The 21,400-nt window shown below is 37.1% G+C and overlaps 1 protein-coding gene and 1 non-coding gene across 3 annotated transcripts in view; both read left to right on the forward strand.

Annotated features, from left to right (window-relative positions):
• The window catches only part of TOPBP1 (DNA topoisomerase II binding protein 1), a 73,771-nt gene that overhangs the window by 39,937 nt on the left and 12,434 nt on the right, over positions 1-21,400 (forward strand). For both annotated transcript variants that reach the window (XM_012766840.3, XM_076005351.1), the window contains exons 14-24: positions 295-581; positions 9,641-9,814; positions 9,905-10,014; positions 11,762-11,885; positions 12,469-12,615; positions 12,733-12,835; positions 14,690-14,882; positions 16,473-16,693; positions 17,480-17,646; positions 18,008-18,119; positions 20,963-21,126. In XM_012766840.3, coding sequence (XP_012622294.2) covers positions 295-581; positions 9,641-9,814; positions 9,905-10,014; positions 11,762-11,885; positions 12,469-12,615; positions 12,733-12,835; positions 14,690-14,882; positions 16,473-16,693; positions 17,480-17,646; positions 18,008-18,119; positions 20,963-21,126 — 1,802 coding nt within the window. The remainder of the gene's footprint in view (positions 1-294; positions 582-9,640; positions 9,815-9,904; positions 10,015-11,761; positions 11,886-12,468; positions 12,616-12,732; positions 12,836-14,689; positions 14,883-16,472; positions 16,694-17,479; positions 17,647-18,007; positions 18,120-20,962; positions 21,127-21,400) is intronic.
• On the forward strand, positions 17,716-17,820 carry LOC142875489 (small nucleolar RNA U13). The gene has a single exon (XR_012922848.1). It is a non-coding gene; the product is annotated as a small nucleolar RNA U13 (small nucleolar RNA).

Consider the following 21,400-nt stretch of genomic DNA (forward strand, 5'->3'; position numbering starts at 1 on the left):
ATAGTCTCACTGTATTGCCTGGGCTAGAGTGCCGTGGTGTCAGCCTAGCTCACAGCAACCTCAAACTGCTGGGCTCAAGTGGTCCTCCTGCCTCAGCCTCCTGGGTAGCTGGGACTACAGGCATGTGCCACCATGCCTGGCTAATTTTTTCTAGTTTTAGTTGTTTGGCGAATTTCTTTCTATTTATAGTAGAGACGGGGTTTCGCTCTTGCTCAGGCTGGTCTTGAACTCCTGAGCTCAAGAAAAGTGGACATTAATGGCTCATGTTTGTTTCTTTTCATTTTAAATCTCTAGAACGAAGTTTGGAAACCGAAATAACAAATGGGATGAATCTAAATCCAGACACTCCAGAACGTCCTGGCATACACCTGCAAACTCAAAGAAAAACAGCTGTTACACCGTTAGATATGAACCGCTTCCAGAGTAAAGCTTTCCATGCTGTGCTCTCACAACATACCAGACAAGCTGCAGCCTCCCCAGCAGTAGGACAGCCACTTCAGAAGGAGCCCTCATTACACCTGGATACACCATCAAAATTTCTGTCCAAGGACAAGCTCTTCAAGCCTTCCTTTGATGTGAAGGTAAAGTTTATAGGAAATGGTCCCACAGTTAATAGTTTTATAAAGCTAAAGCACCAAATTATGTCACCTCTAAAGTGTAGTATTAATAGTAAGTTTTCCAGAAGGCCAGGTGTGGTGGCTCACACCTGTAATCCCAATACTTTGGGAGGATTGCTTGAGGCCAGGAGTTTAAGACCAGTCTGGGCAACATGGTGAGACCCTGTCTCTAAAAAAAACAAAACAAAACAAAATGAAACTTTTGATTAACTTGGTGTGGTGGTGCATGCCTATGATCCCAGCTACTCAGTTACTTGGGAGGCTGAGGCTGGAGGATTGCTTGAGCCCAGGAATTTGAGATTATAGTGAGCTATGATTGTGCTGCTGTATTCCAGCTTGGGCTATAGAGTGAGATCTTGTCTCAAAAAAAAAAAAAAAACTTTCCAGAGACATTGACAAGTAGGTTCACTTTATCGAGTCCCAATATATACACCCAAGATTGAGGTAGGAGCTATAGACATATATGCTGTGAAATCTGAACATTAGGATTCAAGTCCTAGAGCTGTCTTGAACTGTATGACTCTAGGCCTTTAACATATCAGTTTCTTTTATACAAAGAGGATGGTAATACTTGCTCTGAAAACTCACAGATTTATTACAAGGATCAAATGAAATAGTATGATGAAATCATTTTATAAACTATAAAATAATATAAGCACATTGCTACACATATATTGATTCTAGGAGTGCACTGAGGGGTTTACTTTCTCAAATGTGTCTATTATCACCTTACTTTTAGAGTATGGCTCCCTTTCTGAAAAATTCATTTGCAAATCAAGGGCTAATTTAACCTTCCAGATAGTTTTCTTTTATTTCCCAAAGGTAATTTTTATCACTTCCTTTTGTAGATTTTGGCCTCTTAGGTAGCTGTTCAAATCATTGTCTATGACTTCTGTATCCATGAATCTTTACAAAATTATTATACCCATTCATCTATTGATGTTTTGCTCATAGGGTATTAAGAAGCAACATTTTAATAATTTTTACTAATGTGTTTTACAGCAGACTTATTACAAAGTTTATGGATTATTCATCATCAAAAAATAAATATTAATTGATATCCAGGACAGTTTTGTCTAAGCTAATTTATGTCTTTGGTCAGAATTCCAGTGACCCACATGAAAAAATTGTCTTTTATGATGAACTTAAAATCCTGCATTTTCACATGCACTCTCTTTTACAGTAACATTTTGTGTTGTGAGTAACAGTCTACTGCTATTGCCATAAGAAATAAAGGAAAATCACTATCTTGGAAACTGCTGGATCTAGGATCAAACCTCTTCTTTGCCTCTTGCTGCCTTTTAAAAGCAAGTCAACCTCCTTGGACTTCATTATTTACTTCTATAACACATGGAGTAAATCTGGATGATACAGTCTTTAATCTCACAGACTGTTTAAATAATAAATGAAATAATATTGGTAGGCAAAAGAATAGTAGAAATATTTCCAGCCATTCATACTATTCTTTTTTCAATACTTTGCAATAAATTTTGCAGTGGAAAGCTGATATTTTAAAAATAGTCTCAGTATAAAAAAACAAATGTAAAGATTTCATTGTTTAGAGCAGGCATCCTCAAACTACAGCCCGCAGGCCACATGCGGGTGTTTTTGCCCATTTGTTTTTTTACTTCAAAATAAGATATGTGGGCTGGGCGCAGTGGCTCACGCCTGTAATCCCAGCACTCTGGGAGGCCGAGGTGGGTGGATTGCTCGAGGTCAGGAGTTCGAAACCACTCTGAGCAAGAGCAAGACCCCGTCTCTACTATAAATAGAAAAGAAATTAATTGGCCAACTAATATATATAGAAAAAATTAGCTGGGCATGGTGGCGCATGCCTGTAGTCCTAGCTACTCGGGAGGCTGAGGCAGGAGGATTGCTTGAGCCTGGGAGTTTGAGGTTGCTGTGAGCTAGGCTGACACCACGGCACTCACTCTAGCCTGGGCAACAAAGTGAGACTCTATCTCAAAAAATAAAATAAAATAAAATAAAAATAAATAAGATATGTGCAGTGTGCATAGGAATTTGTTCATAGTTTTTTTAAACTATAGTCTGGCCCTCCAGTGGTCTGAGGGACAGTGAACTGGCCCCCTGTTTAAAAAGTTTGAGGACCCTTGGTTTAGAGTCACAGTGTATTTAGCAGTGTTTTTTCTTGTTTGATGGTACATAAATGCTTCATCTTATAATCAGTGGTTCTTCAAAGTGATGTAATATTGCATATTGAATTCTTTACTCAACACATAAAAGGATAAATTACTTCTTATTTAAACTTAGTTTTTTTTTTTTTTTTGAGACAGAGTCTCGCTTTGTTGTCCAGGCTAGAGTGAGTGCCGTGGCGTCAGCCTAGCTCACAGCAACCTCAAACTCCTGGGCTCAAGCAATCCTCCTGCCTCAGCCTCCCGAGTAGCTGGGACTACAGGCATGCGCCACCATGCCCGGCTAATTTTTTCTATATATATTAGTTGGCCAATTAATTTCTTTCTATTTATAGTAGAGACGGGGTCTCGCTCTTGCTCAGGCTGGTTTTGAACTCCTGACCTTGAGCAATCCGCCCGCCTCGGCCTCCCAAGAGCTAGGATTACAGGCGTGAGCCACCGCGCCCGGCCTAAACTTAGTTTTTAATTGATACACATCAGAAAAGTACAATAAATTGTTCTGCTAAATGAAATATTGTTAACAGTTGGGAAGCCACTATATGTGTTCAGATAGAGACCATTGCCAATTCCTTAGAACTTTCCTCATGCCCCCTTCACTGCTTCCTCCCTCTTCCCTAAAGATAACAAACACTCTTGACTTCTAACACTATAGTTTTGTTATTATTATTATTTTTTTTTACTTTTTAAATAGGTAGAATCATAGTAGGTATTATTTGGAGTATGTTCTGTTACTGTTGTTCAGTCTTCATTTAGGAGATTTGTCCATATAGCTGCGTGTAACTATAGCCCAGTGTATGAATATATACAATGTCCCTTTCCAGTCTACTGCTATTGCCATAAGAAATAAAGGAAAATCACTATCTTGGAAACTGCTGGATCTAGTTGCTAACTAGCTTTTTACTCTTACAAAATAATATTACTGTGCACTTTCTTGTACATGTCTCTTGGAATCTGTGTGCATGTATTACTGTTTGGTATATACCTACAAGTGAAATTGCTGGGATATTTTTCAACTTTAGTAGAGAATGACAGACTGCCAAAGTGGTTGTGTCAGTGTATACTTCCCACAGTAAGTGTATTGATAATCCTTAGTCTTCCTTATCCTTTCTGATACTTGGTATTGTAAGTTTTATTTTACTTTTTACTGCAAAATAATTTCTAACTTACTAAAAGTTGCAAAATAAAATAGTTATAAGGAATATCTGTTATATCCTCCACTCAGATACATAGTGTTTTCATTTTTTAGAAATAGTATAAATTTTTGTTGTGTTTTCCCTTTAACCCAAAGTCTAAATTTCCAGGTGGAAGGACTTTTTTGTTTCATTTTAAATTTCTGGTTTTACTGCATTGTGGTCAGAGTGTTGTTTGTAACATTTTTACCTGATAGAACTTAACAGTGTTATTTTTGTTCACTGGTATATGACTGATTTGGGGGAATATTCCTTGAGAAGGATTGTCTGTCATGAGGGTGTAGCATTGGATATATATCCAAAAGACCTAACTTATTGATTACATTGTTTAGATCTTTTATAGCCTTTCCTATTTTTTGTTCATTTGACCTGTCTTATACTAAGAGGTGTTTTCAAGTTTCTTATGTTGTTGTGTTTCTGTTTCTCCTGGCATCTCACGTGGGTTTTGTTTTAAATAAGTAATTGTTTGTTAATTGGTGCATAGATATGCATAACTTGTTGTGTTGGAATGTGGAATGTGGCTTTTAACATAATAAATTATCTGGCTGGGCATGGTGTTGAGCACCTATGGTCCCAGCTACAAGAGACCCCAGCTACTTGGGTCTCTCTGCTGAGGCGGGAGAATCACTTGAGCCCAGGAGTTTGGGGCTGCAGTGAGCTAGGATCACACCATTGCACTGTAGCCTGGGCAACAGAGCAAGACTCTGTCTATAAAAAATTTTTTTAAAACCCTAAAAGTATTATAAATTGTCTCTTGCCTCATTTAATGCTTTTGGTTTGAAGTCTACTTTGGAATTGGGATTTCAATCCCTGCTCTTTTATAGATTTCATTTACTTCATAAATTGAGTGTTCCTTCATTTTTAGCCATTTTGCATTGCTGTGTTTTAATTTTATCTCTATACGGCATAGAGCTGGGTTTCTCTTTATTCTCCAAGTTGGAAATCTTTTTCTTTTAATTAGATAAGTTAACCCTTTGCACTCGCTTGCTTTTTTCTCATTATCCACTAAACATTATCCACACTCGACATCTGAGTGCAAAGGGTTAAGCCTACTCACATTTAATATGACTTATATTTGGTCTCACTTCTGTCATATATTATGTTCTAAGTAACTTGTGATTATGTTATATATATTGATATTATGCCACTTTGCTTGGTGTGTCTTCCTTGTTTTTTTCCTTTTGGTATTAGGAAAAGGTTTTGTTTTGTTTGTTCTCATCATTACCATTGTATTAATACTTTTTAGGGTTCCCATAATCCCCCTTCTCCTTACTTAACCTTTTATTATTTGTGAATTTTAAATGTTTTTTCACCCCTACTAATTGCCTCTATAACAGTCACCCCTTTTCTCTCTTCTACTATTTTTAATTGCATTTTTTTACTTTATCAGAAAAGAAGATGTTGATATATTTTTCAACCCATTGACCTCACCTTTGCTTTGCTCTTAACTTTACAGTTGAATAAATGAAATGCTCATTGTCCTTTGTGAAGCTTTCCTGGCATCCTTTGGCAGGATGAAGTTTATCCTTTAGTAGATTCCTTAAAGGGCAGTGAGTTCTGCACTTTCAAAACTTGTACTGTGGCCTTGATTCTTCAACAGATTGTTCGGATGCACTATTCTTTTTTTTTATTTTTTGAGACAAGAGTCTCATTTTGTTGCCCAGGCTAGAGTGAGTGCCGTGGCATTAGCCTAGCTCACAGCAACCTCAAACTCCAGGGCTCAAGCAATCCTCCTGCCTCAGCCTCCCAAGTAGCTGGGACTACAGGTATGTGCCATCATGCCCGGCTAATTTTTTCTATAAATATATTAGTTGGCCAATTAATTTCTTTTCTGTTTATAGCAGAGACAGGATCTTGCTCTTGCTCAGGCTGGTTTCGAACTCCTGACCTCGAGCAATCTGCCCACCTCGACTTCCTGGAGTGCTAGATTACAGGCGTGAGCCACCACACCCGGCCCAGATGTACTATTCTTAGTCTGCAAGTTTGTTTTTTTTTTCTTCTTGAGTTTGCTGAAAATGCTTCTCCACTGCCACCTTGTTTTGTATGTTGTTTTTGAAAAAAATATGATGCCAATCTAATTATTTTATCTATGTGAATGATTTCATCTTTTTGCCTGGAGGCCATGTGGGTGTTTCTTTTATCTTTAAGGCCCAATAATTTTATAAGAATATGTCTACAATATTAAGAATTCTCAGTTTTTCACAGTACATAGTGGGTTTTTAAGTGTTTAAGATTTGGTTCCTTTCCAAATTTTTGGTCTGAGAGATATGGAGAATGGAACTGCCAATAAACTGAGTTGAGTGGAACAGGTTGGGATTGGAGCCTAAAGGTCAAGAGTTCATGTTTTAGGCACATTAAGTTTGAGATGCCTGTTAGATAACCAAGTGCTGTTGTCAAATAGGCAATTGCATATAAAGCCTAAAGTGTGAGGAATGGTCTGGGCTAGAGATAGAAATTTGGGGATCTGAGTTTGTAGGTAATATTTAAAGCCATGTGGTAAAAGAAGAGTAGGAGAAGGCAAAGAAGAAAAGAGTTCTAAGGATCACCTTGAGATGGTCACCTTTAGGGGAGGAACCAGCAAGGGAAACTGAAAAGGAGCCACCAGGAAGGGAGGAAGAAAGCCTAGAGATTGTCTTAGAGGCCAAGTAAGAAAGTTATTTCAAAGAGGATGGAGGAGTTAACTGTGCCCAGTGCTGCTCAAAGATCAAGAAAGTTGCAAACAGAAAATTGGCCACTGGAATTTGCATTAGGGAGGTCAGAAGTAATCATAACAGTAAGGGTTATGGTGGGGTGCAAGGGTTATGGAGGTGCAAGCTGGTGTAGGTTCATAAGGGCATGTAAGAAGAACAGGAAACATTGAGTGTACACAATGCTTTTGAGGAATCTTGCTTTAAAGTGGAACCAAGAAATGGAGTCCTAGCTATAGGCAAAGTGAGGTCAAAAGAAGATGCTTTTGTTTTTAAGAGAGAAGAAATACTGTTTAGGCTGGTCTACGTGCAGTGGTGTTTACAACTTATTGATCACAACCAGTTAAAGATTCCTTTGTTCCTTCCCTACTCTCAGTGTTACACTTGACTAGTCTAAAAAATTAAAAAATAGAAAAACCTTTTAAATAAGAAATACTGTTTATATGCCCTTGTATCTGATCCAGTTGGGATCCAATTAATGATGCAAATATGAGAAGGGAGAATTGCTGGAGCTACTTGCTCAAGTTTGTGAGAGGGATCGGGACCTGGCTCTTAAGTGGAGGAATGTATCAGAAGTGTTTACGGCGCAGGTGCTACTTACGTTTATGGCGCAGGTGCCTGGTTTATGGCAGGTAGAGGTGGTATGGGAGCTTCTTTTTTTTTTTTTTTTTTTTTTTTTGAGACAGAGTCTCGCTTTGTTGCCCAGGCTAGAGTGAGTGCCGTGGCCTCAGCCTAGCTCACAGCAACCTCAAACTCCTGGGCTCAAGCAATCCTCCTGCCTCAGCCTCCCGAGTAGCTGGGACTACAGGCATGCGCCACCATGCCCGGCTAATTTTTTCTATATATATTAATTGGCCAATTAATTTCTTTCTATTTATAGTAGAGATGGGGTCTTGCTCTTGCTCAGGCTTGTTTCGAACTCCTGACCTCAAGCAATCCGCCCACCTCGGCCTCCCAGAGTGCTAGGGAGCTTCTTATTTGTATGTATGAGGAAGCTTCTAAAATGCTTTGAAGAAATTTAGAAAAATAAAACTTTAGCATATAGAAAGACTTACCATGTTCTTACAAAATAGATTAAGCATTGTAAAGATCTATAAAGGTGATATAGATCCAATAAAAATACAAGCAGAAATAATACAAAAAATCTGAAAATAATTAGGGTAGGCACTAGCCCTGCCAGTTATTAAAGCCTCCTGCACAGTTGCAGTAATTAAAGCAGCTTGTTACTGTCACCTGAGTATTCAAATCAGTGCACTAGATTATATACCTTAGAAAGGGGAATTTATGTGACACAGGTGGCTTTCAAATCAGACAACTAGGTAGCTATCTGAGAAAATATTTGAGATTAAAGCTCACACTTTAGGCCGGGCACAGTGGCTCACGCCTGTAATCCTAGCACTCTGGGAGGCAGAGGCGGGCGGATTGCTCGAGGTCTGGAGTTCAAAACCAGCCTGAGCAAGAGCGAGACCCCGTCTCTACTATAAACAGAAAGAAATTAATTGGCCAACTAATATATATAGAAAAAAATAATTAGCCAGGCATGGTGGCGCATGCCTGTAGTCCCAGCTACTCGGGAGGCTGAGGCAGGAGGATTGCTTGAGCCCAGGAGATTGAGGTTGCTGTGAGCCAGGCTGACGCCACGGCACTCACTCTAGCCTGGGCAACAGAATGAGACTCTGCCTCAAAAAAAAAAAAAAAGCTCACACTTTACATCAGAATGAATTTTAGGTGATCAGATATTTAGATGTAAGAAATGAAGCCATAAAAATTCCAAAACAGGTCTTAAATTTATTTGTTTTAAATAATCTCAGTGTGGCGAAGTCCTTTCAAACTGTAGCATACACCCTAAAAGAAATTAAAAATTCATCTAAATTTGACAGCATTAGAAAGCATTCTCCATGGTAAAAATTGGACTTTGACAAATGATAAATTATGGACAAATATGTGGATATTGGATCACAATAGATACGTGTCCATGTAAATTCATACAAGTAATATAAAAATACATTCATATAAGTGAATATTTAAAAGACTAGCAATCCATTGGAAAAATGGGCAAAGGATAGGAACACATGGTTGTCAGAAATTGTACATGCATAAATATATTTAACCTCATTCAACATAAGAAAATGGGAAATTCAAGCATACAGATAAAAAGTTTTAGCCTATCAGATTAGCAAAAAAGAAAAATCTGATTACATACTATGCTGTCCAGCATGTTTGGAAACATACACACTCATACTCTGCTGATGAGAATGTCAACATTGGTAGATATATTTTGCTTACAAACTTCCCTTTACTCTTGTATGTGCAATATGATGGTGTGTGCACAAGGTTATTCGTTGCATTGTTAGACTAGCAACAGATTGTTAACCTAAATATTCATCAGTAGGGACAGGGTAAATAACATTCTGATATATACATGGAATAAAATGCAGATGTAAAAGAGAATGAACAAGCCACTTGGACAATAGGAGCTTCCTTTCAAGAGGGAACTGTGGGTGGCTTGGGTACAGGAATGTATTTTGTACTTTTGAATATTTTTTTACAATTCCCAGGTCATTCTGACTTTTTAACCTTATATCCATCCTTGCTTACTTGTTTCCTTGCGTGTTTATTTGGAGCTTCAATTCTAAGATTCAGGAAAATGTGGCAAAGCATTTTGCAGCTTCAATTCTAAGATTCAGGAAAATGTGGCAAAGCACTGCTGAAAACGTAGGTGTGTTATTCTCTTTGAACCAACATGCTTAGACAGTATGGAATTTTTTTTTCACAGTATATAGATGATAGTTTGTTCTTTTTATTGTTGTTTGGAGGAAAACTTAGAGGAGGTTAATCTGTAAGCTGTTGATTTTGAAGGTTATCCCCCTTCTTTCTCTTTAACCCCTCTCTTTTTTCTTCTTCCCTACCCTACTGCCCCCTCCTGTCTTCTCTCCCCGCTTCTTCCTTTCTCTCCTCTTTTCTCCCTCTTTCCGTCTCCTCCATGTGTATAGGATGCACTCGCAGCCTTGGAAACTCCAAAAAGTCATAGCCAACAGAAAAGGAAACTGAGTACACCGCTCTCAGAAGTCATTGTCAGAAACTTGAAGCTTGCTTTGGCAAATAGCTCCCGAAATGCTGTTGCTGTTTCTGCTAGCCCTCAACTGAAGGACGCCCGATCAGAGAAGGTAGATTCAGCTCTCTTATTAAAAGGAAGCTTTAGATAAAACATTTCAAACAATAATGGCTGATCTGGTTCTTTTATTTTTCATGGACAGGAAGAAGCTCCAAAGCCACTTCACAAGGTAGTGGTATGTGTTAGTAAAAAACTCAGTAAGAAGCAGAGTGAACTAAATGGGATTGCAGCCTCGCTAGGAGCAGATTACAGGTAGTTGGCACATCTTTTCTGTTGTGTGGTGATATAGCCTAAATTTATAAGGAAACCTAAACCCATGTGAGCATCAACAATGAAACATTTGTTTTTAATGTGTCTTATTATCTTCAAAATCTCTCCAGTTGACTTTTAACTTACCACATCCTTTGAAAAGACCTTCTCACATATCAGTTCACTCTTATATGTGTATTTTTTAGAATATATTCAACAAATATTTGAGAACCTATTTTTGTGCCACTCACTATCTAGAAACTTGGGATCCATAAATGATCAGTACAGTCTAAAAGAATTCCTGTCTTTAAGGAGTTTATAGCCTAGTAATACATCTGGTTCTGAAATTAAGTTTACTTTTACCTTAGTAATTTTGGATTAGCCCTTCTGTGAGTGGTACTAAGTATTCTAGCAAACCTCCTATAGTAAGATGGTCTTTTTTGAGCATGTTTCAGTTTGTATTAATATCATTTTTAAGACTTTGGAGACATAGATTATCAGATCTGCCCTCAAACCTGACAGCCTAAACTAGAGACAAATCTCCAACACAGATGACATCAGTATCAGGGACTGAGCAACTCTTGTATATCCTATCCTGTCCTGAGTTGCATGCACTCCTCCATTATTGTAATGCTAGCTTTGTTGACCACTTGTGTCCAGCCATTCACAGGTACCGTATTTCCTCGAAAATAAGACCTACCCATACAATAAGCCCTAGCAGGATTTCTAAGCATTTGTGCAATATAAGCCCTATCCCGAAAATAAGACCTAGTGATGGGCGTGGCTATGCAGTGTATCTGCACAACCCATGCATTTCGTTGTGGAGTGGTAAAGAAGATGACCAGCCCTTTTCATCTGCCCCATGCATGAGAGCTCTGTTGTACAACATGAGAGATTGGAGCCAATGGTTCTAAAGGAAAGAGTCGCAAGAAATTCAGGATGAAATTCAGGGTTTGGAGAGTTACGATGTTCCAGAAGAAGACAACTTAACTATATTTGAATAAATGTAGATTGTTGTACCATACTTAAAAAAAATAACACATCCCCTGAAAATAAGCCCTAGAGTGTCTTCTTGGGGAAAAATAGATATAAGACCCTGTCTTAGGCCGGGCGCAGTGGCTCATGCCTGTAATCCTAGCACTCTAGGAGGCTGAGGCGGGCGGATTGCTCAAAGTCAGGAGTTTGAAACCAGCCTGAGCAAGAGCAAGACCCCGTCTCTACTATAAATAGAAAAGAAATTAATTGGCCAACTAATATATATAGAAAAAATTAGCCGGGCATGGTGGCGCATGCCTGTAGTCCCAGCTATTCGGGAGGCTGAGGCAGGAGGATTGCTTGAGCCCAGGAGTTTAAGGTTGCTGTGAGCTAGACTGCCGCCACGGCACTCACTCTAGCCTGGGCAACAAAGTGAGACTCTGTCTCAAAAAAAAAGACTTCCCAGGAATGTATCTATCCTTTGTTGTTAATATAAAATGATGTTCATTATAAAAGAAAATTGAAACAATTCAGAAAAGTATAAAGAAGAAAGTAATATTTTAAAGAAATCTTTCTAAACCTCTTTCTACATTTATATACCTACAGGATATATGCATAAAATTAATCAAAAAAGGTAGAGCCTGTCATTTTAATGTTCTTATTCTAATTCTGAAAGTTTTTTGGAGGTCAGAATATTCTTTTCATACTGAATGGTATCTTAAATTAATGTAGATATTTCTCTTAGTTATTCTTTATTTGTATTTGGTTGTTACAGATGGAGTTTTGATGAAACAGTGACTCATTTTATCTATCAAGGGCGGCCAAATGACACTAATCGAGAGTATAAATCTGTAAAAGAAAGAGGAATACACATTGTTTCAGAACACTGGCTTTTAGATGTAAGCAATACTTTTTCTTCTCTGTTAACTGAAAATGTATACAAATATTTTTTCAGAGCACAAATTCAAGAGTTTCAGTGTGTGTAAACAAGTTTTATAATCGTGTTTAACTGTGTACATCTCATTTCTTTGCCATCAAAAACTTAAGCGCTTTAGTACTTAAATACTTAAGAAATCTTTAAGGGATACTTTTTCTGATTCTCTCAACTCCTTTCACTAATTAAAAATGATATGAATACAAATCTTATAATAATTTGAGGAAAATTAATTTAACATACCGATACAGTTTAGAACTGTGTTTCTTTTCTTTTTTTTCTGGGTATACCCTGGCATATAATTGATAACTTGGCAAAAGCACAGAAATAGAATTAGATTGTATACTTTGGTGGATATGACATTTAAAAAGTGAGGACAATTTGTCATTTGTATCATGAGAATTTTTCAGTGTAAACTGCTTTTTAAAACTTTAATTTTGTGAACTTTAGCCATCTTACAATATAATGTATTGGTTGTCTTTATCCTTCTTAACATCTTCTATTATTAAGATTTTTCAGTTGTTTTAAAGCATACCATTATATTGCAGTGTGCCCAAGAGTATAAACATCTTCCTGAGTCTCTTTATCCACATACTTACAATCCCAAAATGAGCTTGGCTATCAGTGCAGTGCAAGATGGCAGACTCTGTAATAATCGACTCCTCCCAGCTGCCTCTACAACAAAGGATGATGAGGTAAGTAATACAGATGATACATTTACCCCCTCCAAAGCTGAATTTGTAATCATATATTGCTATGAAAACTTATACAGCAGCTTGGTTTGAGAAATTGTAATTTTTCTCTCTCAATAGCCAGACCATTTGCCTTTAGAAGAAAATGATGTAGGCAACATAACAAGCAATAATAAGGAATTAGCACCACCAAATGGAAATGGAAGGAATGACTGTAAAGGAGGTAAAATATTTTAAGTTACAAAAATTTTTTATGAATATATATTTTTCATACACAATGCTTCCTTTATTATCAGATGGAAAAATACAATTATTTTCTATGTTGGTGAAAACAAGCAAAGCATGTATTGAGGATTGAGTCAAAGTTCTAGGCCCATCATTAAATGATAATTTGCGAAGCTTTAAGAGTGATTTAAGTGTAAGGCTTGTGAGATTTATGGAACTGGGTGTTTTACAGAGTTAGTGTGATATAATTTATTCCATTAAAAGTAGTCAGAAAACAATGGTAAAAAAACAAACAAAAATAAGTAGATTCGATGATTTTTTTTTTTTTTCTATTTTTTTTTTTTGAGACAGAGTCTCGCTTTGTTGCCCAGGCTAGAGTGAGTGCCGTGGCGTCAGCCTAGCTCACAGCAACCTCAAACTCCTGGGCTCGAGTGATCCTTCTGCCTCAGCCTCCCGGGTAGCTGGGACTACAGGCATGCGCCACCATGCCCGGCTAATTTTTTATATATATATCAGTTGGCCAATTAATTTCTTTCTATTTATAGTAGAGACGGGGTCTCGCTCTTGCTCAGGCTGGTTTCGAACTCCTGACCTTGAGCAATCCGCCCGCCTCGGCCTCCCAAGAGCTAGGATTACAGGCATGAGCCACAGCGCCCGGCCAGATTCGATGATTTTTTAAACATTGTTCTTTGGTGCAGTTCTTTTCCATGATTTTTTAAAAGTTTTATATGTACAATAAAACCATGTGAATATGTTATTAAAATATAAAGTTTCAGGAGGAGGTATTAAGACTTTCTCCGACTCTTATTTTCCAGCCTCCCAATGTTACTAATATCTGTGTATTTTTCTAGAGCCATTTATGCTTGTACAATCATAAATGTTTGTCCCTTCCCCACTTTTAAAAAAATACATAAATGGTAGACCACTATACATACTGTTTTATACCAAAGATAAATACAATCATCCCTTAGTATCTGCAGGAGATTGGTTCCAGCACCACTTTGGATACCAAAATCCACAGATGCTCAATTCCTTTATATAAAATGACATAGGATTTGAATAGAACTTATGCACAGCCTCCCATATACTTTATTTTTTTCTTTTTCTTTTTTTTGGGAGACGGGGTCTTGCTCTGTTGCCGGGCTAGAGTACAGTGATACGATCATAGCTCACTACAGCCTTGAACTCCTGGGCTCAGGTGGTCCTCATGCCTCTGTCTCCTGAATAGCTGGGACTACAGCTGCACCCCACCATGACCAGCTAATTTTTTATTTTTATTTTTTTGTAGAGACAGGGTCTTGCTCTATTGCCCAGGCTGGTCTGGAATTCCTGGCCTCAAGCCATCCTCCTGTCTTGGCCTCCCAAAGTGCTGGGATTATAGGTGTAAGTTACTGTGCCTGGTCCTTTTTTTTTTTTTTTCTTTTCAAATATTTTCCATCATGATTGATTGAAACCACAGATACAGAGAGCTGACTGTATGTTGTGGTCTGTGTTTTGAAGAACCATTGGGGAAAATCAGACACATACACAAATGACTGTAATGCATTTCAGAGTGTAGAACGTACCATGAGAGAGTGTCAGACGCAGGCAGGGAGATGTACAAAGGGATAATCACTACAGATACAGTGTCTTCGGAGAGCTTCTGAATTATTTCCTACACAGTCCTTATAGTAAGGGCTGCCTTGATATTCTGCAGTGTTCATAGCTGTAGTGCATTTACTGTAACTGATAGTATTCAGTAAATATCAAATCAATAAATGTGTGTTTAGCCAGATCTAGATGAAATAGATAATGTAAGATATGATAAAAAAGAGAATCTTACCTTGATTGATGTATTTGTGTTTGTTTCAAGCTCTGACACAGACCTTGGAGATGAGAGAGAACTTTCAAAAGCAGTTACAGGAGATCATGTCTGCCACATCAATAGTGAAACCCCAAGGGCAGAGGACTTCCCTTTCAAGAAGTGGTTGTAACAGTGCTTCTTCAACCCCTGACAGCACTCGCTCCGCTCGCAGTGGACGAAGTAGAGTCCTGGAGGCACTGAGGTGTGTACCTGTCACTGATGGCAGAAAGACTAGATGACTTGAGAGAAAGGTAGCTCCTTATTGTATCAAGATCAGTGAAAGGGTCATAACTACTGGGCCTTCTCTAACCCAACCAATAAATATCATATTCTAATATTATCTGTTGGTTTGGCCCTCTGCTGACTAGATTTTCCTTTGTAGCTTTTCCCCTTCCCTCCCTTGCTCCAGGCAGTTCTAGAATTCTTACTCAGAGGCAAGCAAGAGACACAGAGGTCTGTCTCATACTAAGTACCTGCTTCAGAGTGAGGTGTAATTAAAACGGTTTATTACCTTCCCTGAGAGAACTAATTTTAAGATCCAGTTTGCCTCGTTTGAGATGGATTCAGTGGGCAGTTCTGTTTGTTCTTTGGTATTAGTTTTAAATAGTAAGTACATACATATAATTATAAATGGTTATTTCTTGTTGGAATTCTGCATGTATTTTGTATTCTTTTTTTAAAAATTGATCTTCTAGGAAAGATGATTATAGTTTTTAGTGTGATACAGTGTTTAAGTTTAGTACCATATCTTCATCTTTTTCCTGATAGAAGAAAAACCTCTAATTGTGTAATAAGCATTATTGACTTATATCTTCAATTGATTAATTGAACTATGCATTTATCTTATATTAACTGAGTTACATCAGGCTAGTTCTTTATTTCAGTGCTGAGGAAAGTTGCTTTTTGTTTAATATACTTCAGATCAGTTTTTATCATTATGGAGAACCTAAATCCTGTGTCAAGTCATAGAAAATAAATATACTCTGAGAATAAAAGGCTATCTTCCTTGTTTTTGAAGCAAAAGAACCCTTTGGAGATACTATCAGATTTGGTAAATTATTTTAACTAAGAACAAAAAAAAAAATATATATATATATATATATATATATATATATATATAAAATATGTAGACACATACATATAAAGAAAATAGTAGGAATTCTATTTTTTCTCAAGTGGTATTGTTACAATTACACCATAAAATGCGCTTACTGTAATTCAATATATGGCTGGTCTAACTTACACTCTGGAAAGTTTGGTTACCAAAAGTTCCTTCTTATAAGGCAGCCTTTACAGTAAGCTTTCCATGTAATTGTAGAGCTTATAATTTCAAGTGGTTAAAAATATACAACCACTGTTAAGCAAAGTAACCACAGTTTTCTAAACATGACCATGTTTCTCAAACCAATATAATTAAGAGAAATCTCATTTTTAAATATAGCAGTTATTTTAGAACTTTTTAAAAATTTCTTGACAAGATTGAACTTTTCCAACCTTTGAAGTTTTAAATATATAGACATTTAGTTTAAATATGTGTTTAATATTCTAGCTCAAACAGCTAAATGTCTGAGAGAAACATTTTTAAAATGTTAAACATGTTTAAACGTTTAAACACTTTTAAAAGAAAGTTTCCCTAGGTCCATTTATTCAGTAAATATTTTCAGGTGCCTGTTATGTGCTAGATGGTGGGCATATAAAGGTGAACCACACCCTTTATGATCTAACTTACAGATTTTATGAGTTGGGATTTTATTATGGCTGCTTATTTACAATTGTCACTTTTATTCCTTAGGCAGTCTCGTCAGACAGTACCTGATGTCAACACAGAGCCCTCCCAAAACGAACAGATCATTTGGGATGACCCTACAGCAAGGGAGGAGAGAGCACGGCTTGCAAGCAATTTGCAGTGGCCCAGCTGTCCCACACAGTACTCTGAGCTTCAGGTTGATACTAAAAAATTGGAAGATTCTCCTTTCCAGGAGCCTTTACGTGTTTTGGAAATTGCCAAACAGGGTAACAAGAAAGAAAACTGTTAACTTGTTTGTGTTGAGTATACATGTTGACCTCTTAAAAATAAACAGATAAGCACGTTGTGGTTCTCTGAATTGTACATGCAAATGAGAAACTTATTAACTATTTCTGATTTGGGTTTAAACTTAAGAGTTAGAAAAATAATTTATAAATTGAAGTACTTATCAGTAAATTGAAAAATACATTTTGATTCTTAAATTTGGAAATTTAGAATTAGACATTTTTTCCAGATACGGTTTTCACCATTGTTCTTTCTTTCATTCTAGTCCTGTTTTATTTATGCAGTTAATGCTTGGTTTTTATCCCTATCACCTTATTTTCATGTAAGTCTTCTGAATTCTGCCCAGCATATACCTACATTTGTTCCTTAGATTACACGAAATTCTTACTGAATTTTCCTATTTTTCTCTTCCTTGAGCTTTACATTGAAAACAAAATGCTTCCTATGTGTTATCTTTTATCTCTGATTCTAATTTTCTCCAAGTGTAGAATTGTTATCATTTTACAAATTTGAGTTACACTTTATTGATTAAAGCTTGGTATTTAAGGAAAGGGTTGGGGAAAGCCCCCAGATAACACATTTGCCCATTTAAAGCTAATTAATTGCATTTATTTATAAGCTCTAGAAACAGGATACTTTTTTGCTTGTACTTTTTACATTCCAGAGTCTATGTTTAACTTCATCTTGGCTAAGGCAGATGAGAGTATTTCCTAGACTTTATTCTTGGTGTATTTGGATAATATCACACTGCATTTTATTGTCCTCAGCTGTCTGTGACCCTGGAAACATATGTGTGACTGAAGCCCCAAAACACCCAATCTCTGAAGAACTGGAAGTACCAATAAAAGACAGTCACCTTATCCCTACTCCGCAAGCCCCCAGTATTGCCTTCCCTCTCGCCAACCCACCTGTGGCTCCGCACCCTAGAGAAAAGGTTTGTTGATCTTGATATGGTGATAATGGCTTTTGGATCTTACTATTATGCTGTGTTAGAAATTTGTTGGTCCTTTTGTACTTCATAAGCATTGATGATTGGGTTTTCATGCACATGTGTGAGATGTGCCTCCCTCAATCCTTGTTATGACGTCGGCATGTTACCCGTCTGACATGGAAAAAAAAAGAAATTTGTTACTGTTGCTATCATGGGTTCATCAGTTGTTGGAAATTATATTTCTTTGCATTACATTCTTACTTGTATTTTGATAACTTAGAAGACTGAATAAAATGTCACTAAAAGAACCACATACCTGATAATTTTAATATTAATTTTTTCTAATAAAGCTCTTTCATTCCAGATTATAACAACAGAAGAGACTCATGAAGAATTAAAAAAACAGTACATATTTCAGTTGTCATCTCTGAATCCTCAAGAACGTATTGATTATTGTCATCTGATTGAAAAACTAGGTACCAATATATTACTTAAATCAAAAATGTCCTGCATCGTAACATTATTTGGGAGTCAAATGTAGTCAATATTGATATTTCTAAGGTCCAGAAATTGAGAAAAGAATGTGGATAACGTTTCTAAAGCTATACAATTGAGTTAGCATTGGAGCTTTGATTTATAAAACTCTGATCTAAATCTAAAGTCACTGGGTCATGGGATTTAAAGATTAAAATTGAAACCAGTAGTTAATGTTTAAAAGTCTTCCATGCTGCTTTGAGAATTTGTTCATTGATGAAACTTTGGACAAAAGTCAATGAGATTATAGACTTAGAATATAGATGAAACCACATTTTAATGAATTTGATATTAATATCTAGGGAGGAGCTCCTTCTTATGTAACATTCTTCTTCTTCCACTAATTGTCAGGCTCTCACCTGGCATTCTAGAAGGGTAACCTGGTGGGCTGTGTCCAATAGAAATAGAATGAGCCACATATCATTTAAATTTTCTAGTGGCCACATTTTAAAAAGTAAAAAGAAAAAAGAAATTAACTTTATTATTTTTTTATTTTTTGAGATACGTACTATGTACCTATGTGTTGTCTGTTGCCCGGGCTAGAGTGCTATAGCATCAGCCTAGCTTACGGCAACCTCAAACTTCTGTGTTAAAGCAGTCTTCTTGCCTCAGCCTCCCGAGTAGCTGGGACTACAGGCACCCACCACCATGCCCAGCTAATTTATTCTATTTTTAGTAGAGATGGGGTCTTGCTGTTGCTCAGGCTGGTCTCGAACTCCTGATCTCAAGTAATCCTCCCACCTCAGCCTCCCAGAACAGTAGGATTACAGGTGTGAGCCAAATTGCCTAGCCTGAAATTAACTTTAAACATATATTTTACTTAACCTATTATATACAAAATTCAGTATGTGATCAGCATAAAATATAAGTGAGATATTTTACATTTTTTTGGACTAAGTCTTTGAAATCTAGTATGTATTTTACACTTACAGCACATCTCAGTTTGGACCAGCTGTGTTTCAGTTGTTTTTTTAAAGACAGGGTTCTCACTCTTGCCCAGGTGGAGTGCAGTGGTGGATTCATAGCTCACTGCAGTGTCAAAACTCCTAGGCTCAAGGGATGCTCCTGCCTCAACCTCTCAAGTAGCTGGGACTATAGGCATGCCACTGTGCCTGGCACACTTCAGGTGTCTGATAGCCACATGTGTCTAATGGATACTGTATTGGACAAGGCAGTGCTATAGAATTAGGAAAATTATATTAATAGTAAGAGAACTTAATCTGACAGCTTGACATAGAAAACATTAATAAGTTGTTTTTAATAGTAGCCCTAAGTCATCAAGAAAACATCAAATGTTTTAGTATTATTTTTTAAAGAATGTGAAGAACTATAGCTTCTTCTAAAAAGATTTATGTCAAATATAGTTGTATACTTAAAAAACTATGTTTCTTTTTGGAAACTTTAATCATACGGAACACTTTCTCAGTTGCCTGACAAATTCGCTGGGGTTATAAGTCAGAATTGCTAAGTTTGCTCACCATAATAAAAGTCTTCAAGTGTCTAGCTCCTATAGCTTTTTCCATCTCTGCAAACTTGGGGCAGGGCAAAAATAGTAGTAATTAGCAGAGAATTATCTAGAAGAGGGCAGGGAGCAGAGGCAGATGAGTACAGATTGTGTTGGCATTGGGAGTCTGTGACTCTAGAGGTTTTCTGGTATTAGAATGCAAAGAGACATTATAACAGATACTGTGTCCAGCACTTTATTTTATAAATGAAGCAACAGTGGCTGACTGATACATAAATAAATCAGTCTATTGTGTTATCTGGGTCACAGAGTAAATTTGCTATGTGGAATTGGAAGTTGAAACTAGTATGGAATTATACCTGTTCTTTTGTCACTCTGTGATCCTGAGTAAGTTACTCTGTTTCCTCATATGTAAATGCAGATAATAACAGTAACTTTCATTGTGTTGTGAGGATTAAATGAGTTAGTAATCTGGAGCACTTATAATAGTTCCTGAGGTATAGTAAATGCTCAGAAAATGTTGCTGCTATTATTAGAATCATCTGTAAATCATGAGTAGAGTTCGAATGTTTTGTTAACATCTTAGGAAGTCCTTGATACAACTCTGCCTAACCAGTAGTCAGATTAGCCTCTAAACTGTAAATCAATAGCCATACTTTACATGTATATCCAAGAAGAGGTTCAGTTATTGCTGCTCTCGACCTGGTGCTTCATCTCTTATTTATCTGTATGTTTTCCTCCCAAGCTTCTATGTTGGTCTGCTGACCATATTTCCACTCACAAAAATTTTTCTTCTGCAATTGCCCCTATTTTACTTCCAGCTTCCTGGTTATCTTCAGTGCTTGACAGTCACTAAGGTATTAAGAGAGATTTAAGAGGCCAGGTATGGTGGCTTACACCTATATTCCTAGTACTCTGAGAGGCTGAAGTGGGAGGATACTGAAGGCCAGTCGTTCAAGACCAGTCTGGGAAACAAAATGAGACCTCATCTCTACAAAAAATAAAAACAATTAGCCAGGCACATAGTGGTGCACCCTGGTAGTCCCAGTTACTCAGGAGGCTGAGGCAGGAGCATGGCTTGATCCCAGGAGTTTGAGGCTGCAGGGAGCTATGATCTCACCACTGCACTGACCCTGTCTCAAAAAAAAAGGGAAATTTTCATAATAGATATAATTTTATATGGGAAATAAGTGTCAGTCAAGGTTTTTTGGTTTATATAGCTTGGTGCATTTTATTTATAAATGATTTGTATGCACAGTTGAGATTATTTTTCCTAGAAAGAAGAACCAATAACATACAAGCAGTTTTTCTCTACTTAAGGTGGATTAGTGATAGAAAAGCAGAGTTTTGATCCCAGCTGTACACACATTGTTGTGGGACAACCTCTTCGGAATGAGAAGTACTTAGCCTCCGTGGCAGCTGGGAAGTGGGTGCTTCATCGCTCCTACCTTGAAGCATGCAGGACTGCTGGGCACTTTGTGCAGGTGTGTGTTCACAATCATGGAGGGTTTTTTTGGGTTTTTTTTAAGTAAATGTTTTAAGAGATTCCTACACTTCCACTGACTGCTCATATAATTGAAGTAACCAAATATGACCAGATTATACCAACTTTATAAGGTTTTCAATAACAAAGCAAAAAAAAAAAATTTAGAGATCACAGAAATGGATTCAGTTTTATTCACTTTTAAAATTAATTTTAATGTTAGTGGTTTAATTAAAATAACATTCTCTTAACATTAGAAAGTTTCAAGATTATCT

The sequence above is a fragment of the Microcebus murinus genome, chromosome 1 (genome assembly GCF_040939455.1).
Source record: "Microcebus murinus isolate Inina chromosome 1, M.murinus_Inina_mat1.0, whole genome shotgun sequence".
Taxonomy (NCBI): Eukaryota; Metazoa; Chordata; class Mammalia; order Primates; family Cheirogaleidae; genus Microcebus; species Microcebus murinus.